General features: G+C 39.7%; 1 protein-coding gene across 1 annotated transcript; it reads right to left on the reverse strand.

The window, feature by feature from the left end:
• Positions 1 to 1,103: 1,103 nt before the first annotated feature.
• On the reverse strand, positions 1,104 to 11,655 carry angptl2b (angiopoietin-like 2b). Its single transcript, XM_086173305.1, has 5 exons — positions 11,498 to 11,655; positions 5,651 to 6,543; positions 3,666 to 3,859; positions 2,522 to 2,792; positions 1,104 to 2,434 (listed from the first exon to the last, which is right to left on the reverse strand). The coding sequence occupies exons 2-5, from the start codon at positions 6,516 to 6,518 to the stop codon at positions 2,235 to 2,237; spliced, it is 1,533 nt and encodes a 510-aa protein (XP_086029431.1). The 5' UTR covers positions 6,519 to 6,543; positions 11,498 to 11,655; the 3' UTR covers positions 1,104 to 2,234.
• Between the last annotated feature and the right edge of the window lie 1,890 nt (positions 11,656 to 13,545).

Raw genomic sequence — 13,545 nt, forward strand, 5'->3', positions numbered from 1 at the left:
CGATTCAAAAGCCTCCTTGTCATAACACCATTTTTTTAAGGGTTTGAGTTATGGATTGTTTTTAGAAGAAGGTGTTAGTATAGAAGACGTTTAGTTTAGAAGAAAGTTGCAGTATAGTATATAAGCAACACAGCTTCTGTCACATAAGCATCCATCTTAACCCTGCCAATCCAGAATGTGCTCATGGTAAGTTAGGTTTTATGTGGAGCAAGGGATTTAAAACAGCCCACTCATCACTTTCTGTTGTGTTAATAAGTTGTCTCTTGACAATCTCAACATGTCTTTAAAGTTGGCCGTCATATCAATCAAAACTGAAGTAAAGTTCGGGTTTGGTGTCAAATCATGACATTACTGGACCTTTATCCCATGGCCCCAAAAAAAACCCATTTCTGCTTCATTTTGCAGCTCTTTGAAAATCCCATGGATATAGACAAGTGAAGGTTGTTTCTGCTGTCTGCGGAAAGGCCTGCTAGATGCATTAGTTTAACTAGTCTGTCTCACTTAATTTGTCACGCTGGAGTGCTAAATCTTTAACGTGGTGCCTCTTTTTTGTTTTGCCTGGAAATTTTGGGACTGACACTATGACGCGGACACATGGTTATGGTCATTTTGCCTGAGAGGCTCTAATAATGACAGCATAGTAATGTATCAGTATTGATGATAGCTGTGAAATGACGGAAAGAAGTAAACACACAAAACACAAAATGAATGTATCAGATATAATCTTACTTGGTTCCAAGCACACTTGTTATTGCATATTATCAAACATATCGATATGAAAAATATGCCCTTATTTGCTAGATGTATTGAAATTTCGTCCAGGTTTCTTTTGTGGAATGGCAAATTTTCATTCAGAGATACGGTCAGGTTGGTTGAAGAGGTAATGCAGTTTTGTTTTCATGTGAGATGCCCTGATACCTTGACAGAGGTCTGTCAGGTTTTGATCACACCCAGAGAAGAAGACAACAATCCTGAAGTACATCCCCAGCTCTTTTTTCTACAGAATTGTGTCAGTGTCAAATATTAAAAGTTAAGTTGATCTTTAGTGACAGCTGTGACTTCTTTACAATATGAAATAAAATATAATAGAAAACAAGACAAAATATCTGTACATGTTTTATTGCAATTTTATAATGAAATAATTGGATTTAATACATTATATTACAAATACCGTATGTACAAACACAGTGTGATGTAACCACTGACATCAACCAACCACTAAATTTATACAGTAAATACAGTGCTTGTTTCAAACAAGCAAAATTAGAGGATATCTGTTTGAGCAAATACATTTCAAAACAAGTACTTCAAAATATATAACATAAAAAAGATGAAAAACAGCAACAGAAAACCTCAACATAAACGTAAAATAACAAGGAAAAAAAATCAGATGTCTCTCTTCAAATTTTGGTTGTCGATTAGACAGTTATTAAAGTTAGATATGGATATTGACATGTTGTTGTTTTGATTTGCCAAAATTGCAATACCTCATAGCATCTTTTTGGCAGATGTTATTACTGTAGATTTTAATTTTGTGGTATTTGTAACTAGTGGAATAACAAAGTGGCCACCGGATACATTTCCTGTGTCATTATTTATTGCCCCAAAGTATATCTTGCCATACATATCAAATATATTTTACCGTTCATATTTCAAGGCAACTTAACTGAGTAACTGTAGTGAACCTTTTATGATTCCCTCTCAATGTAATATTAAAATGTTATTGTCCACACTGATCAAATAGAGGTGTTGTTAATATTCAGTGAGTCAAGCAAGTGTTTGTTTGACCAAAGTTGTCAGTCATCTTTTTAAGCATTCAGTTTGCAAGAATGAAAATGAATTTTAAAGGTAAAATGTACAGATGGTTTTAAAAATTACGATAGAAATTGGTTCAATATTCAGTAGTGAGGGGAGAGTGAAGGCCTTACTGAGTTGAATATATGTGTGACTCACCAAAAAAGTCCTTTTGAGTCAATTTAGCACCAAGTTAATCTTCTTGAGTCTCCCGCCTGTCTCAATGTCCATAGAGCATGGACACCAGACATCCGCCAAGGAATAGTATGTTTGCATTCCCATAAAACCTTAATAAAACCTTTTACAAAACATTTCAATTGCACCAAATGCACCATATCATGTAGGGACAAACTGAGTGATCGGAATAAAAACTGCAGCTTGACTGTAGTCGTAATGATGACGTTGATGTCGGACCCTGAATTTTTGCGTGCGTGTATGTGTTAGTGGAAAGTATTTGGGTTTGGACGAATCATCATGACCACTTTCTTTAGTGAATATGCTCCTCCTCTGAATTCAGCCCAGTAGACTCCATCCTGGTAACGGCTGCGGTAGTGTCCTCCTCTGTACCAAACTCCGTTCAAATTAGAGTGGGCACATGAATTGTACCACCATCCCCCTTTCTGGTAGTGGGCACAATTACCTGTGAAAATTGAGGAAGAAACATTTTGCTAACACTGCATACATAATTGGCTTTCAGTTGAAGATGCTAAAATATTAAGGAGTCTACCTGTATAAGCATCATGGTCTCTGTCAAGTGTTGTAAACTGTTTTCCATTATGCCAGGTGAGAGAGTCACCAGCATTGCCGTGGTAGCGGCCCACCCTTAGCTTGTAGAAATCAGCTTCGGGCTCCACTCTGAAGCTGGCATACTCTGCAAACACCTTCCTACCAGACCAGTCTTCCAAGGTGATCAGCAATTTGTAGTTTCCCTGGTTAGTCAGCCAGTAGATGTTCTCCAGACCAAGCCAGTACTCTCCGTCTATATTGCCAAAACCTTGCTGTGAAGTAGAGCAATAAAATAACACCATCAGTGTGAAAAGGAAATTGTTACGAAATGCTCATTGAGAAGCTTTGACAAGTTACTTTTTATGTGTGATGGATTATTCAAGTTTTTTGGTTGTGCTCTGGAGGTAATCATGACTTCGGTTTTTCTCTGGTCTTGTTTATCGTCAAGGAATATTTTACTAAATGGGCCCTCTCAGTCAAAGTTGACCAGCGTCAGGTGTTCAGATATCCGCTGATGTCGTGTTGTCGAAAACCCGGCAGGACATGTACCGTATCTGATGTGACTAACAGGGTCTGTCTAACTCTGCTTTATTCTTGCTTCGGTCATTCTTTAGGATTGCTTGTGGTATTCCCTTCTCCTACATATGCTTTGAATCATGGAAACACCCCTTCTGATGAGTGCACAAATCCAATTTGTGACCTCATGTGGTTTAAAGATTTTTGTAAAAGACTTGGAAACATCTCATCTGTTGCCCTTGGCTAGGATTTAATCAAGACCGCAAAGAAATGCTTCTCTCAGTTAGAAAAAAAATATTTTCCATGTTTATCAGATGATTCTAAACGCTTCATGCAATAATCAGAAAATGTGTAAGAAAAATTTAGTCTGCATTGATATTTGATATCTGCGATTGACCGGTCCTGGGTGTACCCCGACTCTTGCCAAATGGCAGCTGGAATAAGCTCCGGAGCCCCGTGATGAGCGGCAGGCGACAGATGGATGGATGATATTTGACATTAAAATTCTATATGTTAGTGTCATTTTTTTGGTGATCATTTCACAACGGCTACTATGGTATGGGAAGCAGTGAGTCACTGCTATGACCGCAGGGGGTACAATGTCTAGCATTTTTAAAGCTTTAAATTACCTTGTATGTCTCCCAGTTCCTGAAAAAGTTGACCGAGCCATCCACCCTCCTCTGGATCACGGTCCAGCCACCAGGGTCATGTCTCTGGTCACACCACACCTGCATCAGGCGGTTGGCATTCTCGGGCTTCACCAAGAACATGCCGCTGTTCGTGTGACCTTCTTCGAGAGCGTGCAGACAATCCCTAAATGGACCTGGATAAACAAAGGGCAACTTGTAATGTATGTAAAATCCAACCCAAAAGCATGTCATTCAATAAAACTTAATCTCAACAATAATATGAATGTACCATAATACTCTGACAAAGGGAATCCCATTTTTCAACAGAAGCTCTTCTCAATTTAACAGTAAAATTTTCTTTGGCTGTTCCTCTCATAAGGGAAATGGCTGCCGGCCTTGTGGCCAAGAGAAACACTGGCATTAGGGCAAGGGGAATCCTGAATATGGAGTGATGAAACAGTAGCGAAACCTTGCAAAGCCCTGTTATGATTTACAGTGCAACGTTGTAATTTTATTTTCGCTTAGGCGTAATTTGTTACGTTAAATCTTCAGAGGGTTCATTGTCATGTCGGCCTTAGATCAGGCATCGAAGAGTGAAGTGCAATCAAATTTAACGTAAACATAGCTTTCATATCCTTTCGATGAGCTACATACTTAGCTTATTAAATACTCCCAGCCAACTGTTTTGTTTTTTTTGTATTAAGATGTCTAAGATTTTATGTTTAGGATTTTTATTTTTTATTAATATCAATTAAAAAAAAATTATAATGTCAGACTAGGTGGACCAGGTCTCCATCAAATGTACTAGAATTTTTCTGTGCATCTTAAAATCACCTACAGATCAAAACTACCCATACAATTGTGTCTGATTTAATCCAATTATAGGCCTTTACAAACAGCAAGCAATTTATTACTAAGGGAAAATGAAGGTCAAGTTTTTGTTCAAATCGGATTGCATGCTGAATGTGTGGCTATTAAACAATATGCTGTTTAAAAAAATGTAAAGAGTAAGAAAATATCGTTTTGGAAACAATGCTTTTTGTGTTTAATGTCTCTCAGCCAGCTTCTTAACATCCTTTTACTTTTAGGAATTTCTCTGTTGCCCTGATCAAACCAGAGAGCTGCCCTGCCCTGCTCTGCTCTGCTCTGCCTGATAAAGTCAGTTGCTGTGGTGGAACATATGACTGATTCTTGCCTGGCGCACATGGAACAAATGACATCACTATCTCCCAGTATCTCTTACTACTAACTTATAATACTCCCTCCCCCCTGTTTTTGAACTCTATCCCTCCAGCTTTCTCTTTCACTCAAGACTGTCTATCACTCCCTCTATTTCTACAGTGTGCTGAAATATTGCTGCTGGCAGGAAATTATTCACCTCCTTTCATACAAAGACCACTGTTCACTTTCAGCCGAGTTAAAATGGCAAGCAATTGCACAAATGTCAATGGAAAAAACCTTCTCACTGTTCGTGTTTGGACGTGTTTGTTTTTAGATTATTTCTCCATTAATTTTGAATGCATATTTGTGTTCAGGGTGTGGGTTAAAGGGTCCAGCTATCAATTCGGGCACATGTTTTTCACCTTGCCAACCGACTTTTGCATTGTGTGGGAATTGCAGGCTTTGCATCTCACCAAAATTCCTTCTCAACGTATGGGAGCAATCTAAATGGGTATAATTCTAGAATAAATGCTTAGTGTTGTCTTGTGACAGACAATTATTGTCACAAATTCAATCACACTCTGTTTATGTGTGGGAATTGCAGGCTTTGCATCTCACCAAAATTCCTTCTCAACGTATGGGAATAATCTAAATGGGTATGATACTAGAATAAATGCTTAGTGTTGTCTTATGACAGACAATTATTGTCGCAAATTCAATCACACTGTTTTTTACAACTTTTTAGGATGACTTATGGCATGTAACATGATAATATTTCACCAATAATGTACACATTTATGGGTCTAATTGTCTTTGGCACTTACCAGAGGGCTTTTCGGTGGTAGTCGGGCTGTGTGTGCCTGTCGGCATTGTCGGAAGGAGGGGCGGTAGAGACTTCTGGTCACTCTGGATCTCGTTGCTGATTGGATTGTTAATACGTGGAAGGACAGGAGGCTGGTAGGGCTTGGTCAGAGGTGGTGATGGCTGGGGACGTGGCTGGGGGACAGGCACATGGCGTGCTGGAGGACGACTCTGGCAGTGTTCTTCCAAGAGTGCAATAAGAGCCGACTGATTTGTGGCCAACGAGGCCAGGTGGTGGTACTTATGCTCCAAGTCTTTGTATCGACTAGTAAGCTGTTGCATCTCAGAAGTTTGGTTCAAGATCTTGTTCTCCATCTGAGCCAGCTCTAGGGCATTGTCTCTCTTCCTGATGATTTCATGGAGCAGTTGCATATACAGTTGTGTCACCCTGGAATTCATGTTTCGGCTCTCCTTCCTCAGCAGCTTGACCTCATTGACTATGCCTCCATCCACCTCAACCAACTGCTGAAGCGTTTCAATCTGCCTCTTCTGTTTTTGTAGCTCTACATTTAAGAGCTCTAACTCCTGTTTATTGACTCGATTCTCCAGCATGGCCTCCGGCTCTTTGGAGTTGACACAGATCGCCCCTGTCACTTTTTGTTGAGGCACAATAAAGGTGTAAGAGCACTTGTCCTGCTGCGGATCAGCTGGGGCACGTTTGCTCCGTCTTGCATATAGAAACTCTCTCTCTACATCAGCCTCAGTACTGTCAAATTCTTGGGCTTTTCCACTGCCTTTGCCGCTGTCTGATGGACTCCCATGGATTTGCCAGACACCAAAGGCTAGAGCATAAGCCAGCAGCCCCAGGAGGACCATTGAAGGGGTCTCCATGAGTTTATGTCCAGCTCAAAAAGGCCTGAGGAGATTGAGAAGATAATGGAGTGAAAGATTGAAATTTTTAATTCCTCTACCAAATTCAAGACCCTCATATGAAAGAAAAGGCTCTGATTCTTTCACCAATTGTCTCAACTCAACTAGTATGATACCTGATTATATCAACACTGTCTTCCGGGAAGTAAGGCATAGAAAGGCAAGGCATATGTGCATATCAAAATAGGTGAGACTTTACTATTTGAGCTCGCAACTCAAGGCAGGGCTTGCAAAATATTACTTTTTCTACTCACAACATCATATAGATGGGATGAGATTCAGGAAGTTCAAACAAACTTTGGCTGCCATTATAAATGTCCTCTTTGCTTGGTACTTAAATGTGTTTTAATATTGTTTTTAACATCTTGCTACAATAAGCAAGCACATAATATGTGCATGTAGAATAGTTTCTGATTAAACTATCCTTGTGTTGCTGCATCTCAATGGCTGCAATGTGCATGGGCTCAATCCAATTTCATCTAACTGCATAACTCTTACTCACTCTTTAAATTACCCCTATCAACTCCAACCAAAAATATGGTGTGTTATATGGCCAGTGTGTAAATATCATGTGAATACTGTGTGCAACAAGGTTCATCATCAAAACACAAGGTTAACAGAAAGGCAAGAGCATGCTACCTTTGGGAAGGGGCGGGAAAGTAAATCCAGTCCAGTGTTTCCCTTGTTTCCCATGAATAGTCTGAACAATGGTCTGCTCTATTCACACATAAGGTCAAATGGACATAGCACAAAATCTGGATAGAGGAACTGACATAATAGAATCATTTTCATGTTTAGTTGAAATTGTTTTAGTCTGTTTTGTGTCTTTAGATATAGCCTTTTTGTGTAACATCCAAATGCAATAATAACATTTTCAGTAAGAAAGCTCTTATTAGGAGAAGCATAACATTCACGTGTTCAAAAATCTGGACTGAAGTGTATGTCTAATAAAGTATGAAGTATTTTTCTTATTTGTATATATGTTCTCTTTGGGTGATTGCCGCTGCTGGTCCGTGACGCAGAGAAATGCTCCTATCAGGTACAAATAAGGTTAGGAAAAATTGAAGCTACGAGATGAAATATGGATTAATGTTACATTAATCCTGGGCAATTCCTTAAACCCAAGGAGAAAATAAGTTATGTATAGACTTTTGATTTTCACCAATCATATTTATAATGAGATTCATTTTTCAGTCTTTGTTTGACTGGCAACCTAGGTTTATGAAAGATATAAAGATCTATATTATTCATGAAAGTTGTCAATTAATTTTGACCCACGTATGTCAAGGAAGAACCTGGATATTTTCTTGTTTCCTCAGGATGTATTACATAGACCTTTGCGGAGGTCTGTGCTCTTGGATTGGGCTTGTTATATCCAGCTCGATTAGGACTCTAATATTTCTATCTAAGTTTTCTATCTGTCTAGTATCAGACTCTGCTTTCTCACTGAATGTATTTGTGATTAACATCTCTGCATGCAATGGATTTTCATTTTAACCAAATCACATTTTTCAATATGATAATAAGTGTAAATCGAAGTGTAGGTGATGTCACATAAAGCAGGGGGCTCAGTTCTCTGTAAGGATAATGAGGCCATTAACTGAATGCTGCTGCAGCTGGATTACACATGGACCCTGTGTAACATATCTTTAGAATCCAAATAACCATGTATCAAAAATATATGGAGACATGTATGCACCTGGGTTGACAGAGCCTACTATCCGCTGCGATCCTTGCAAATAGAAGTGGAGTCTTAACATCTGGCCTATGATTTGTTGTCATCATGATACGTAAGTGTGAAAAAAGGGGAAACCACTTTGAATAGGGTATGTTTAATTTGGAAGAAGTGTAAGTGTTTCCAAGGGGAAAACTTTGGCAACATCTTGGCATCTATCATGCTCTAGGTCTCCGTCCCAATTGAGTTGCACTTTCTCGTTCTTCTTAGAAATCCTGCGTTTATCGTTGATATTTGTGCAAGAGATGACCTACCAAGAAAACTAGAGAGCTGTATTGTTTTGTCTTGTTATTCTGGGCATTGTGCCAGCACATTAGGTTGAAGAGGCATGGAGAACCTTGCAAAGGCTAGTTTCTCCAAAAGGATTAGGTATATAGTTTTTTTTTTTTCCTTAAAGAATGAAAATTGTAAAAAGTATTGCTGCAAAACAATATTAAAAATGATGATGATCATTAAGAAAACTATATCATTTATAAACACTCTTGCATGTTGCAGAATTGTCTGCCCATCAGTTTGATATGTAACTTTTCATTTTCTGTGAACTTCAAGTACATAAGAGTGTCACTACTTCACCGATTCACACGTCATGCCCTAATTCTGTTATCTATTACTATCCTTGTTGGTCTCAGCCCATTCACTTAAATTCTCAAAGAAATGTGTCATTTCTGTTTTAACTTCACCATTGACCTTTTTGTAAGTGATTTGAGATCCGTGTCATGTTGCCTTGGTAAACTCAAAGAGAAAAAATTGTCCTAAATGTTTTTCATACAACGCAATGAAATTGCCAAACACATAATATGAATCTATTCCTAAAGGAATCATGAGTAATATCTGACAAGATATTGCATTCCAAAAGATTGTAGAGCAGCTCAGACCAGCCTTTCCTCTGTAATGTGCTGATGACTATGTTTGGCTAGTGGTTCCTGTGGTTTATTTTCCCCGTGGAACATAAGCTGTCTTCGAGAAATGCTGTGTGATTTGCCCCTGCTGTGGTGGAGTCCCATGTTGGACGTCCTTAGCCCGGAATCTCCTGCTCTTGGCTTGACTTTACTTCAAAGCTAAAGGCAAAGTGTTTGCAGCTTGTGATGAAATGTGTGTCCATTTGTGAGTCTATACATGTGCGTGGTGTCTATGTGTCTCTGTGTCTTTTTCCATTAATGGTTGTTTTCAAATAACAACACTTGCTGGGCTCAGTCTCCCAGGGACCAGAGGAGAGTCCCATCTGCCTGACTGAGACAGCCTGTTATTAACCCATCTGCAGTCTGCCAGAGGGAACGACAGAAAACCTCTTCCAACTTCTTCACTTTTAACAGCCCGTACTGCTCATTATACTCCTCACATCAATTTGGTTTAACAAGCTGCTTCTGTGCAATAGCTGCGATGTTTAGCTGCTGTTGACATGTATCATATACTTCCACACTGCAAAGAATCCTAGCACAAACAGAAGTGCAATAAATAACCACATTCCAATTTTACAGGCAGTTTCTGTTGAGTATTCTACTTTACAGTGATAAATATTTGGTTTTACTGTCTTCAAGTATCATTTCTATGTTTACATGACTCATCACCCTAGATTTTAGTCAACTTTGTGTGCTTAGGTCAGAGTACCTCTGGCAAGCGCTGTCTTTTTGATAATACTCAGCACATATTAATCAGAGGGTGGGTAGCCTCTCTAAGACTGGCTGATGTCTTGCACCCTAGTCCTTCTCATTTCAGCGTGAGCATGGCATTCCTCACATTCTTAGTCACCTCATTAGAGTGAGCTGCCATACTCACAAGAGTAGATGGCAATGGCAGACGGAGACAGGCAAACTTGGTAGATGAAGGACCGCTACATCCTTTATCTGTCGTGTCTGCAAGACATACAGAGTCTACTGACCTGATTCATTCTGCATGCCCTACTTTCTGTGTGAGTGCCTCATAATCTCATCATCATCTTCATCATCATCATCTGCAACTAAGATCACAACAGAAGCATGCTGCCCTCATTTGTGTCAAGTTGAACAAAAGTAAACACTTTAAAGGATGTCTCTGTGAACCCTGTGCAAATGACCCCCTGTACAGAGGGGTTTCCTGCCTTGCACCCCAGTATTTCTAGGATTGAAGTCAAATTCTTCAAAAAATTAGATCTCTACAATCGCACTTTATTGCAAGTGACCTTGACAGGACATATAAAAATCTTTTAAGTTAAGTTTTAAAAGTTTAGCTCTCCACTGCGCCGGGGAGTCCAGCTTTTAGTTACATTTCAGGTTTTCTAGTGCGTCCCTCGCAGCTTGCAGGGGGTCACGTGAATTGTTTCGATAAGTTTCGCCATCCTACCTCAAAGCCCCTTATCCAAACACCACCCTGGCAACAGAGACAAAGACAGAATTCAAGAGCCTGCTTCCCTGTCCTCTTGAGCTCTGGGGAACATCCTGAATGTGCAGACTGCTTTACATAGTCAGTTGAGCTTACTTTCTGTTGGACGTGAATTGCATACATACAAGCTCTTCTTAATATAATCACAACAGCCTCTTAACTGTTCAAGTGCTTTCCTTTTTCAATGTTTTCAGTAGTTTGACTAGCTGAGTGTTTTTCTATGGACTGAACACCATTCATTTCAAGACCCCTGCTCCCCAGCATCTCAGTGCACTGAGTTACCCCGCTCAACCAAGACATCTGTCTGGTTAATCATCAGCGAGAAGAACAACCCTTTGATACAATACAGCGACTCAGAAAAGCAAATGCTGCATGAGACACGCTTAAATAACAGAAACTGTGTGAACCGTTGCCAAGTGAATCAAGAACAGTGATGATGAAGCACAGTACCGCGTGATCTGATCTTAATTTCAAAAATAGATCTTGATTTGCCTTGTGTGGCGAACAAACAAGTGCATAGCATGTAAGTATTATACATTGAGTCTATCTATATGTACTGTATTGCTAAATTAAAGTGATAAAAAATAGGTGAAAAAGTTAACAAACTGTTTACAAGAAAACTAAAGTCTACTGATGTGCTCCCTCAGCTTCCCGGATCCCCTTGCAGAGCTGATTTAAGTCTTTCATGGTGGAAGGTCATCCCAGGTGTGACAGCTCCCTCCAGCTACTCTCCTTGTATGCTAATTTCCTTTTTTTTTTTATTTCTCCTCAACATATTCCTTTTACACAATAAAGATAGCAATGCCTTAATTTGAAAAATCATCTGCCAAGTAGAGGCTTTACTTACAGGTGGTATCCAAATCCACTTGTAAAAGTTGCAACAATGTGAGGAGACTACGTGGTAGTTTGATGGTGGATGTAGATTCCTGAAAAATGATGAGAGTCCAGGGCAGGTGGTCAGCTGCCTGTGGCCCATTAGAAGACTGTCACTTTTTTGTGGGCTGAATCCATCACTTCTGCCTCACAGCTCTAAGAGGCTGTCTCTCTCAATTGCACCTCTCTCTCTTTCTCTCTCTCTCTGTCTCTCTCTCTCGTGCGCACGGCTCCCCCCCCCCCCCTCTTCGTGGTGCCTTTTAAATGATGAAAAATCTTGAGCGGCGTTTCAGTGGGCAGACAGATTGAGCTCAGAGCCTCCCCCTCTCTTAAAATGAACACATTCTTGTTGAAAGCAACAGCCTTTTTTTTTTTCCACCCCTCCTCCCCATGACACAAAAGAGATTCACAAGCATGTGCTCGCACATGCAAGCGCGTGCATGTACACACACACACATACACTACTCAAATTTCCTGCCCCCTGGTCACTGGTTCACCACCACTATTTATGGCTGGGACTGCCTGGTTGCTCTGGTGTTACAGCATGATGTTACATTTGTCAGAGCCTAATTAGGCAAGAATGAACACAAAAGAGGCGGTAACAGGCTGACAGACAGGTCGCTGCTTAACCTGGTTTATCAGCAGAAGGTGAAATATTGGAAAATAGTTGGGCCACATCTTGCCATAATCCCCTCAAAGACAGCGCTTTACTCACTTGTGTCCTTGTATTCAAGGGCTTTGAAACATGCTGTTTTGTCAGTGTGGACAATCATGCCAAAGCTTTTAAAAAATTCTCAATCTATGACTTGGCTATGGATACTTTTGTTATCTATCATTTTGTATTGCCTGTCTGGTTCCACTGAGTGTAGTAGAGTTTTGATCCTGTCTGGCATGCTTTCAATAGCTATGCTTTTTCACCTTGAATATTGTCAATTTACTTGCCAATGCTAGTCTTTCGATGTCACTGAAACATAAATTACGATTTCCAAAGTGCTAAATTAAAGAAGAATATCGGTTTTCAAGTAAGACATTTAAATATTGTCTAAAGTGATTGTTACGGTCAAATTATCTAAGCAGTGTCAACTGTTTGTGTGCATCAGACAGACAGAATGGACACTTTTGTTTTGTGTTCTATATGTAATATATTCCCACCCTTGGTAAAACAAATAGCTTTATCTGACTGCCACTCTCTCATTATTTCCTATACTGACCAACAAAGAAATTCTTCCTCATGATGTTACCACAGTGTTTCCTTGTTTGCATCTGGAAAGTGTGTCTGCATATACAGACCTTTGATTAACATGTGGACGCTGGTGCCTGCATATTTGTTTCTGTGATGTGGCAACCATGATTTGGCAAGATGAGACCACAACCTCACGAGTAGCACTGACTTCATAACCAGGTACAGCTGTGCGCTCATATGAAAGCTAATGTCAGGATGCTAAGATGCACTCACTTGCGATCTTGTGACTTATGATTGATTAGAAAAAATGTCACATTGACGGATATGGCAATTCAACATAATTGTCATGTCAGTAACATGACATGTCATTTAGTATTTTAAAGCAGGAAGAAAAAAAAGGAGGTCGATTCAGGTCAGAAAAATGAAGCTTGAAATTAAAACGCAGCCTCGGCTGGTAGATCGTCATGGTCAGTTTACTTACAGATTGGTTTTGAACAAAAGATTTATTTTTTCTTATATATATTTTTGTGTTCATGAAGGAATGTGCAAGCTGATGAAGAACACTATTTTTACTTTGCTTTCACCGTTGATATGAAGAAAACTTGCATGACAGCAAGAGCTTAAAACTCATCCCTTTGTGGCCATTAAATGGGGGGATATCTTGTATTTGACATTTGATTCAATATACAAAGTTAGAAAGACACCGATTTCTTCAACAGTCAATTCCATTTCTTCCCAAAGTGAATGGAACCATCTAAATATTTCCCCCGATGACACGGCGAGTATGCACAACTGGCTGTAAGAGACAACGTTCCTGGCAAAAGATCTAGGGGCACAGA

Source organism: Fistularia commersonii, chromosome 26 (assembly GCF_037954325.1).
Source record: "Fistularia commersonii isolate RoL2024-O1a breed Wild chromosome 26, RoL_Fcom_v1.0, whole genome shotgun sequence".
In the NCBI taxonomy this organism is placed as follows: Eukaryota; Metazoa; Chordata; class Actinopteri; order Syngnathiformes; family Fistulariidae; genus Fistularia; species Fistularia commersonii.